This window comes from Corapipo altera, unplaced genomic scaffold (genome assembly GCF_003945725.1).
Source record: "Corapipo altera isolate COAL_440 unplaced genomic scaffold, ASM394572v1 175, whole genome shotgun sequence".
NCBI classification, from domain to species: Eukaryota; Metazoa; Chordata; class Aves; order Passeriformes; family Pipridae; genus Corapipo; species Corapipo altera.
Window position 1 is genome coordinate 815,778 of NW_020884942.1, and position 10,769 is coordinate 826,546.

At 54.2% G+C, this 10,769-nt stretch overlaps 1 protein-coding gene across 1 annotated transcript; it reads right to left on the reverse strand.

The window, feature by feature from the left end:
• Positions 1 to 529: 529 nt before the first annotated feature.
• Positions 530 to 10,532, reverse strand: PTTG1IP (PTTG1 interacting protein). Its single transcript, XM_027661836.1, has 7 exons — positions 10,456 to 10,532; positions 7,789 to 7,841; positions 6,681 to 6,789; positions 3,890 to 3,995; positions 3,718 to 3,783; positions 2,805 to 2,851; positions 530 to 1,314 (listed from the first exon to the last, which is right to left on the reverse strand). Exons 1-7 carry the CDS (start codon positions 10,499 to 10,501, stop codon positions 1,271 to 1,273), a joined length of 471 nt encoding a protein of 156 aa, XP_027517637.1. The 5' UTR covers positions 10,502 to 10,532; the 3' UTR covers positions 530 to 1,270.
• Between the last annotated feature and the right edge of the window lie 237 nt (positions 10,533 to 10,769).

A 10,769-nucleotide genomic window follows, 5' to 3' on the forward strand; every position in this document is an offset into this window, starting at 1 on the left:
TCGACAGCCTGAGGAGTCACCTCACCTGGCAGGAGGCCACAGTCAGCTTTTCTCAGCCCAAATTCTCACAGTCAGTGTCCTGCCTGCACACAGGGCTCAGGGAGCTGCACGGCCAGTTCTGGTCAGGTGCAGAACATCAGAGCAGTTGGCTCCAATCCTCCTTCCCCACCCCAGGTCCCTTACAGAGCTCAGAGTTCAGTCTGTGCCTGCAGCTGCCAGGAACCCCCCAGGTCACCCCACCCAGACAAGGGCTCTCTCCCAGGAGTGCCACAGGCCATGCTCTTGCTGGAAGACCCAGCTCCTTCCTTAGAGAGCAGCATTACTCCCATCTCAAGCTTTTCCGGACACCTGAACATCTCCGTGAACAGACTCCTCCTTTCAAGCCCAGCAAGAGCCCAAGGCAGCCTTGCTTCTGTCTCCTCTAGCTACCCCTGATGAGTCAGAGCCATGCAATAGTGATGACTCCATCTGCCATCACTGCCAACCCATGTCTGCTGCGGAAACAGAATTAAACTCTTTCAGACCAGGATAGTAATCGAATCAGTTTAATATTGAGTCAACATATTGTAAATGCATCTGAAACCTATAGTATTGCTAAGAGCTGTGGCCATCGAGCCCAAGACCACCTTCCTAGAAAGGCACAGAGAGGTAGGAGATTTGGGGCATTTCCCCAGATTAGTTGCAAGTGAGAAGGTTCACGTGGGACCTTCCTCCTGGAAGCCCCAGATTACCAGAAACTTGTGCTCTTTGAGAGGAATGCTGATGTGTTGGGATAAATGCAGGCACCTGGAGTGACAGCCAAGGCCTCCTGCTGACCCATAAGTCAGGAAACTCTTGCTGGCTTTTACATATACTAGAAGGGGAAAAAAAAAAAAAAGGAGAAAATAGGCAAACAGAAGAGTCTGGCTCTGTGTGCGTGAAGTGTATTTGGTATTTGGCGTGGCAGGAGCAAGGGAGATGTGAAAGGTGACTTTTGCCCTTGGCCAGGGACAAGGGCTGTTGCTTGCATTGCTTTGGATCCCGCAACCACCCCAGGGGTGAGTGAGAAGAAATGTGCCATTGTCTGGTATTGCCACCATTTTTTCTTGTGCCGGCAGGGCAAGAGCAAAGCTCTGGACAAATCAAGCACCCAGAGTGGGGACAATGGTGCCACCAAGCATTTGGCTCATCCTCTGTGGCAGCTGAAGAGGTGGTCTCCTAATGGTGGGGGAAACCTGGAGACTTTTGGCTCTGAAGGCACTGTTCACCAGGGTCAGTGGGTCTAGAGATGCTAATTCTCGAACTTTGCATAAGGGTTCTCTTCCTTGAACAGGCCTAGAAGAGAGGAGAGATTCATTTAGACAACAGCTAGTCATGGTCAGTGGGAAACCCAGTTCTTGGTAACAGCTCTGTCATTTGTCCATCATCCAGCAGTCCTCCTGTAAGACCTGCTCTTACTTGAGCTGAGCACACAGCACTATTTCACTCTCGTCTTCTGCACAAGAAGAGGCACCATTAAGAAGCTCGACCTGATGGCAAACTCCTCTCCCAGGCAGTCCATGTACAGTCCAGGTAAAGCAGCATGACTAATCTTCCAGAGCACTCCCTCTGCAAACCTCTTCTGTCAGACAAGCGGAGAGGCCAGACCCAAATTAAATTAAAACTGTGTTTAGACTTGCTCTACTGCTGCTACATCCAGACTGGGAGACAGCAAGGCAGGGTATCAGGCTAACCTCAGGGCCAGCAACAAGCCTCTGTGCCACTCTGTTGGCTGCTTTCCCAGCCCAGCACTTTTGAGGAAGAACAGCCAGAAAGGAGAAGACTGCAAACTCTGGGGTCAGGCTGCACCAAGACAGAGCCCTGACATGGCAAGACAGTCCCAGAGCACAGCTTTTCCACAAGCAGCTGCTTCCCTCACCAAGAGCTCCTTCAGGCACAGCTCTGCCTGCTCTTCCTTCCCTGGAGAAGCCAGCCCATACAGAGGTCCCTGGATCTCCTGCCCATCTGAGACTTGCAGCAGGCAGCAGCTGCAGGAAGAGGAAGGGTCTCCAGCTTTCCCTACAGCCCTTCCCCCCAAAGCCAGAGACCACCAAGTGCAGTGTGCATGAGCCCAACTGCTCCCTGTTCCATGACCAGACCCTGGCAGAGCACCCAGCACCCCAAAGGGCAGGCTGGAGATACCCCTCCACTGGCTCTGAGCCACTGGCCGGTTCCTGCTTCCTTCCAAGACTGCTGGCAGATCTGCACCTGCCCCAATCCTGTGGGACTCACCTGAAGGACAGTCCAGCCCCCAGAGGGAGGCTGTGCCCCCCAGGGCACTGAGCCACCTCCTGCTGGCACAGAACACCAGCTCTGTGGTGCGATTGGTGCCTGCTCTGTGCTCCTGAGCTGTGGGCACTCTGATTCCTTCCTGGCCCCCCACCCCACACTGCTGGCTCCCCAGCCACTTGTTGGCCACAGGGCTACTGTGCCTGAAGGGTAACAGCATTACAATCATGCTGTGTCTCCCAGCTTTTGCTTCTCTCCTCCAGTCAAGCCCCATCAACTTCTCCCATGTGGCAAGCTCAGAGAACACAAGTTCTGAGGAGCAATAAACACTCCCTCTTCTCTGCCCAGGAGGAAGAGTCCTTTTGTGTGGGCTCACAAACCATGACCCCAGCATCCCTACACTTGCTCCCAGAGAGTAATTCACTGAGATAAGGGAAGCAGGGACTGTGTTTTCCCTGCTGGCCAGGTCTTATCTACAGCTGTAAAAATGGCAAGGAACAGTTACTGAGGCTGCTCCATTTAAATCTTAGTTTGAATCACTTGTGTCAGCACTGTACCATATTTTCTTCGGATTTCATCATGCCGTGATTTCATCTCTGCTCTCCTGCAAGAAGAAAACAGAAAAGCCATGAGTCAATGACTGGTGATACAAAATCAAATAAGAAGAGCAACAGCTCCTTGCTTACTGCCAACCAAGGGAGCTCCAGGCTGCCAGGTTTGCTCAGCCTCCCATCTCCCACCCTCCTGGAGGCACTGGGGACCACCAGAGCCCACGCATGTCAGCAGCCCTCAAGGAGTTGCATACACAACACTTAGAATCAGAGAATCAACCGGGTTGGAAAAGATCTCCGAGATCATCAAGTCCAACCCTTGGTCCAACCCTGCTGTGGTTCCCAGACCATGGTACTGATGCCACATCCAGTCTCATCTTAAAAACCTCCAGGAATGGTGAATCCACCACCTCCCTGGGCAGCCCATTCCAATGTCTGATCACTCTCTCTGTAAAGAATTTCTTCCTAATACCCAACCTAAACTTCCCCTGGTACAGCTTAAGACTGAGCTCTTTTGTCCTACTGCTGGTTGCCTGGGAGAAGAGTCCGACGCCCACCTGGCTACAACCTTCTGTCAGGGAGTTGTAGAGAGTGATGAGGTCTCCCCTGAGCCTCCTCTTCTCCAGGCTGAACAACCCCAGCTCCCTCAGCCTCTCCTCATGGAACTTGTGCTCGAGTCCCTTCACCAGCCTCGTTGCTTTTCTCTGGACCTGCTCCAGCATCTCAGTATACTTCCTGAAGGATATCCTTCCTGCATCCACAAGTCACCCCAGAAGAACACTGCTCATGAGGTTTGTGTTTGAGCTAGGGCTGAAGCAGCCACTGACTGCATGTGTCAAGCCCCACATGCCTCCTGGCATCACAACTGGTGGCACAGACAGGAGCCAAATAATTCTGAGGGCCTGTGGTACAAACTCACCTCTCCTCCTGCCGTACCCGCCTCTTCTCGCGCTCCCTGGCTGCTCTCTCATCATCCTTGTCTGGCCTGACAGACAGAAGAGCCTGTTAGTGGCACTCAGCACTCAGTTCTGCAACAGCACGTGGCTGTATCTAAGCTGCTCCGAGCAAACGGGGAACCCCCTGATACTTGCTTTTTGCTTTTTTTCTTACAACAGCAGCAGCAGCAGCAGACCCCCAACATGATAAGGAACGTTCCTCCCACCACGGACATCGCAATGATCAGGGCTTCAAAGTTCACTAAAGGATTTGACAAAACATGTTTAGTACACAGACACAGCTGTCTGGAGTTACAGTATAGAATCACAGGATCACAGAATCATTAAGACTGGAAAAGCATTCTAAGTCCAACTGTTCCCCCAGCACTGCCAGCCCCAGTAAGCCATGTCCCCAGGTGCCACAGCCACATGTTTTTTTGAGCACTTCTGGGGATGGTGACTCCACCACTGCCCTGACCATCCTGTTTCAATGCCTGACCACCCTCTCAGTGAAGAAATTTTTCCTAATACCCAATCTAAACCTCCCCTGGTGCAACTGGAGACCATTTCCTCTTGTCCTATTTATGAACATAGCAAATGGACATGGTTAGCTGTAGATATACCAAGTGTTGGCACCCACACATGCACACCCAATGAGTACATGTGGCTGCTAAATGGAGTGCTCAGTTACTGGCTGTGAAGAAAGGCAAGAAGAAGTGCACTCAGGTCAAACTCCTCTGGCAGGAGCAAATCTGTCTTAATCACTAATCCAGGTGAACAGTAACCCATCAAGGGAAAAAAAATAAAAATAAATCAACAACTGGAGGATTCAGGGCTGAGGAACAACCTCTGATAGAGAGGAGTTACTGCCCACAGGAGCCACCTCAGAAGTCACCTATGATGAGATGAGCATTTCAGGCTGTCTGAAGTCCTTGGGCAAGAGAAACTGAGACAAGATCTGTTGGGATTTATTGGCTTGAGACCAGCAACGCTGCTGAAACAGCTGAAGGCTGAGGGCTGCTTCCTGCACCCCGCTGCCATGTCTCCCCAGAGCTGGGGGGATCTGTCACCCACACACAGCACAAAACCCGCTGGGATGTGGTGGTGAAGCAGGAGCCTGAGCCCTGGCCCTGCTCATCCTACTCAGTTCCTGCAGTAATGGCAGTAGAGACACCAGCCAAAACAGACACATCTAAATGCCAAGGATTTCAGGCAACAACAAAGAGGAGTTTCTTCCAAGTATGATTCAGACTGTTCAGAGACTTGAGCCTGTGGAAATACTTGTTTAGGAGCCATTTCCCACACAACAGCCAGGTTACAGGAATCCCAGTGCACCCAAACCTGCTCAGAGCACTTCTGATCCCTTCTTTTCCATGCAGTTCTGCCACAAGTCCAGTGGAATGCCTAAAAGCACAGCATGTTGGGGCATTAGAGGGCATTTCAGAAGATGCCTGCCTGTCCCCTCACTGCCAGGACCCAGTAGTGCCAGATTTATTGGGGTGAATCAGAATAGTCTGGGTTGGAAGGGACCTCATCCAACCCCCTGCCATGGGCAGGGACATCTTCCAATAGACCAGGTTGCTCAGAGTCCCATCCAACCTGACCCTGAATATTTTCAGGGATGGGGCATTCACCACCTTTCTGGGCAAACTGTGCCACCACCCTCATTGTAAAAAAACTTCTTCCTTGTATCTGTTCTCAATAGATCCTTTTTTAGGTGCTCCAGGCTGAGCTGACTCCACCACTGAAATTGCTTTGAAAGCCTCCAGCAGCCTCAGTGCTTCTGAAACTTCGGTTTTCAGGGTGAGCCTGGGGTTCAGATCCCCACACAGAGAGGTCTTTGGCAGAGCACCAGGCACTCCTCCAGCTGATGATAAAGGCTAAGTCACACACACCAAAAATGCAGACTCATGTGAGAGCTAATCTCCCACAGCACTAATCTCCTCTAAAGCTAGTTTTGCAAGTTAAGGAATGCATTCTTCTATAATGGAACCTTTTATGCAGCTACTCTCATCAAAACCAGTATTTCAAGGTCTTATAGAAGTTTCGGAAAAGCATAACACTGCAGGGCTCACAAAGAGGAGATTCTTCTCCACAGGCATGGGAGCGGCTTGAACTCTTGTGGGCAGAGAAGTGAGCCCAGCCTCAAGCACAGCAGATGACAGGTGACCACAATTCAGCTCCAAGCTCCTCATCAAGGGGATGGGTGAGAGCAACCGAGCCCCAGCTTGCTTCCTTCCAGCCCCCAAAAGCTGCGTCCTGTCTGAGAATGAGCATGCACCAAGCTTGGTCTAAACAAGACACCAATTTCTCCAGAAATCCTCCAGGAAACAGACCAGCAGGAAGGAGAGACAGCCAACACCAGAGTCAGCTGTCCACCAGAAAAAGCTCCTGGAGGGGACCTGCACAGGCAAGGGTAGATTTGGAAAAGGGTGTTTTCTCAGGTGGGTAAGAGCTGAACAGGACCACAGCACACTCAGCGCTAGAAGCACACACAGACTTCCAGAGAAGTCACACCTCTGGTCCCAGGAGCCCACCTGGGACAGCAGCCACACCATGAGACACCAAGAGCCAGAAACAGCACACGGAGTGATGTGCCGGGTGTGGAGGAGAGAGCTCCTGGGATTCAGACACCAGGAAGGGCTGCACAGGCACCTGCCCACAGAGCACCTTCCACTCTTGTTCCCAGGCGCTAGCCACGTCTGGAGCCTCATCACACCAAAGCATAAGGGATGTATTTGGAGTAGCTAAATCCCCACAGGTCCTACTCGCCAGAAGGCAGGGAACTGCTCATACTCTGCTTCCCCGCCCACGCTTGAGGAAATTTGCAGAACCTTGACTGACTTCAGCCTGTCATTGCTACGCCGGCAGCGAGATGGGGAGGCAGGGGAACCTCCCACCAGCAGCAGGCACTCACACAGTCATCACTGCAGCGCCAGGCACTTACCCCAGCAGACTCCCCAGCGCGCAGAGCGGAGCTCACACAGGTCGGCCGGGGGGAGGATTCTTTGGACGGGGTACTCCATGCACCTCCTACTGCTGGCACACCACAGGCACTAGGACACAGAACCAGGTAGCACAGTGTTACTGGTGCATGACTGTGCTGCCAATAGCCACGCTCTGCTTTGGTGGCTGCAGCACAGGGCCACTGCTGCCAGCTCCCAAGAGCCAGGCACCACGCGGCAGCCACGGGATGCTCGGGAGTAAGAGTTGTGTCAGCACAGGCCACACCAGGAGAGGCAGGCAAGGGGAATGCAGAGTTTTAGAGTAAGTAAAGATGCTGAGAATCCTTCTCGCAGCTTGGAATCATAAACTACCCTGAGTTGGAAGGGGCCCACAAGGATCATTTAGTCAAATACTGGCCATGAAAAGGACAGCCCCGAGGATCCCACCATGGCTTGCACAATGGTAGTAATAACCAAATCCTTTGTGTTTATTTTGGGACAAGAAAAAAAGCCTTTGAGACAAGGCAGTCCACATAGAGCTGGTGAGCAGGAGAGGTGTGTGTGCCCAGCCAAACTACCTGCAGGGCTTTGCATGTGCCTCTCCCGGTGGCTCCAACTGCCAACCCCAGCATTCCATTGCGTTTGGTCAAACTGGTTCTGGCTACATCAGCTGCAAGATCTGACTCAAGTTCAAGTTTGCTGATATCAGAGATAAGGCAGCAGAGACTGGCAGGACACTGGTACACATCCTGCATCCACCCAGTGCCACAGCACCCACAGACTGGTGGAGAGGCAACTTCACCAGCCAGTCCAGCCCAGCCCACTCAGCCTCTTCTCCATGTGTGTCCCCCATGTGTGAAATGCAGCTCAGCAATTCCACTACTCTACTCAAAAACCATACAACAAAACCCAAGGAGTTTCTGGCAACCTCCTCCCAGAGCACCAGGAGGTGCTCTCACCATTATGGATCAGTGGAATTTGTAGCCTGTCTGGGACAAGAGCAGAGGACAACCCCCTTCAGGAGGGAAACTGCTCTGTTACAGCCCCACAAAGCCCACATTACGTCTTCAGGCATCGCAAGAGGTTGGGAGTCTTACTGCTGCTACTCACGGTGACATTTTTCAGGCACTCCTCACAGCTCCTGTTCGTATACTGGCGACAATCTGTGTGAAGGAAAAAAGACACCTCAGGACTTCGAAGAGCTTCAGTGGTTTAAAACGCTGGGCTCCTGTGAGCCTGCTCCTGCCCACTGCTCTGCCTACCACTGGACCAGCAGAAATGCATGCTGCCTCTGCAAGAGCTGCCACCTTCTGTTTGGGGTCACACTGGGAGGCCCCAATGCTAATGGAAGTTTATCTGCCTTGCCCTGCTGACCCAAAGCCCAGAGCTGTGAGTTCCTCCCCTGAGTTTTATTTCCCTAAAAGCCTGTGCATCTGCTGTGGCAGCAGGGCAGCCAGGGGATGCAGCTGGGGTCAGTCCAGAGGGACTCTGTGAGGATGAGGGCGAGCATTGGGCAGTCCTGTGGCACCAGATGATGGAGCAGCTCAAGCAAATAAGCCCCAGACACAGAAGTTACTACCAGGAGAAGCAGAGGAGCACAAGGGGACACACACAGCTACAGTCCCTGCAGGAGCCCTCCTGCTGCACATGAGGGCTGTACCCTGCCACAGCCAATTCATCCAAATCTTCCTTCAGCAGGACACAGTCTGGGTGATGGGAGCAGCACTGCAGCCAAAATCTGTGCCCAGTTAGAACCTGTTTCCACCCCCATTTGGCAGAGGAAGACCCCAGCTCTGTAGTCAAGGTGGCTCCCAGGACTAGTGGCATCACGGATGATGGCATCCCCCAGGGAATGCAGTCAGCTAGGTGGAGAAATGGATCAGGTTTGAAAACAGGACAAGCTGGCCCAGTCTAGACACCCTCGTGGGCTCACCTGTAGCTCCCACCAGTGCTAGCTCTTGGGGAAAGTCTTTTTACAGCATTTTCACCTGCAATTCTCTGGTATGCTCCCCCAGATCCTCAGGAAGGGTGGTTTGCCAGCCCTCGAGAATCAGCCAGTTAAAATTCACCCCTGCTCAAGAGTCTAAGCCTGTTTGACAGTGGTTCAAAAAACCAAAACTCAAACCAATTTGCCTGACTGCTCACTTACTGCTGGATGAAGAATCGCTGCTTTGCAGCTCCTTAATCAGGAAGAAATCAGTCCCAGAGGTGCTTGTTTTCCACCCTCACAAGCAGCAAAGCTGCATTTTCTCCCTCCAGCTGGCAGGAACCCTCAGCTGTGACCCACTGTCAGCAGTCACATGCTCCGGCAGCCCTCCAAACAACTGGGCAATTGATTAACATAGCTCAGATAAGGGTGTTTACACACCCGGAGCGGCAGAGATTGCAGATTTTAAACACTCTGGGAAACTGCGTCTTCCCCATTTCTCCAACTGAGGCCGGAAAAGCATCACGGAGCCTGTGCTGCCCTGAGACTGTTTTCTTACCAGAAGTCACAAAACACCCTCCCACACCACAGGAGGCCAGCGGTGGGCAAAGGAGAGCCTGTAGATCTAAATGGGCTCTGCTTTCCCCCTCTCCTGGCACCCCCAGCTGGGGGACCATTCTCAAAGTCGTTAAGTCAAAGCCACCCCATTACAGTTGTTTGGGAACGGGCTGCTTCCAGGACCCCGCAGGACTGGAGTTTTTCCAAACACTCCATCTCAGGGAACCAGCTAGCTCACACAGGATGGCACAGGAAGCACTGCAGTCCTCAGGGTCAGTGATGGGACAGCAGCTTTTGCTGCACTAGAAACCTCCCAGATAATGCTTTTGGCACTTGGCTACAAAAGGAGCGAAGTGAATGCCTTGGAGAGGAAGGAAGACAGCAAAACATAGGCTGGTCCTCACTCTCCTCCCTGAGGAGCCACCATGCAGACATCATCACATGGAGAACAGTTCCTCGCTCGGAAGAGTGGGCAGACTTCTTGGGACACCCTGAAGGCAGCTGTCCCCACCCTTTGCTACAGCTTATGCTCCACCTGGCACAGCACCCACGGGGCTACGCTCCATCCTCCACCCACCAAGGAGGGGCAGCTGGACACCCACTGCTCTCCACCCATCCTGTTCCTGGTTGAGGCTGCCCCAGCCAGTCTCCCCTGCCCTGAAAGAGAATCTCTTCCAAAGTGCCATTAGCGGGGGCCTGGCTGCCCAGCAAGAACCCCCTGGCCAGGACACATACCCAGCTCTCACCTGAGCCCTTATCATCACTAAATCATAGAATCACAGACTGGTTTGGGTGGGAAGGACTTCCAGTTCCACCCCCCTGCCATGGGCAGGGACACCTTCCCCTAGACCAGGTTGCTCCAAGCCCCCTCCAACCTGGCCTTAAACAGTTCCAGGGATGGGGCAGCCACGGCTTCTCCGGTCACGCAGAGTTCCATTGCAGTGGAAGCTGGAAAAGTGGCGAGCAAAGCCCCACTTCCAGCACTCAACCTTCCAGAACTCCGTGGAGTTCTGTGCCAGATCCCACCCTGCAGGGAAGGACCTCCCCTCCCATCTCCCACTGCCCGGCCCTATTCCGAGTGGCCACAGGCGCCCTGGCCAGTGGCCACCCGCACCCCGCGGGTGCCCGACGCGCAGCCCGTGGCGGCGCCCGCCTGCTTCCCGCACCAGACATCCCACAAACGCGGGGGTCCAAAGAAACCGTCCAGCCATGACTTTGGGGTGCTGTGCGGGGAGCCCCGGCTGCTCGGACGCCCAGAGCCCCACCGTGACCGCGGTGACCGCACCGCTTACCTCCCGCCACGTCCTGCGCGGCGGCGGCGGTGGCCAGCAGGGCCATGGCCAGGGCGCAGAGCGGCGGTGCCGGGGCCATGGCGGAGCGCAGCGGGCCCGGCCGGGGCGGGCAGCGCCGCTATGTAGGGCCGGCCGGGGGCGGGCCGGGGGCGGCCCCTGAGCGGCCGCGGGGCGCGGGGCTGCCGGGACCGACCCGCCGGCACGGGGAGGGAGGGCTGGGGGTGAAGGAGCTGTCCCGGGCGGAGCCACCCCTGCGGGGCTGCTGGAGGGACCCCCCCCCCTCCGCCCCCGCGCAGCCCCGCGCCCGGCCGCAG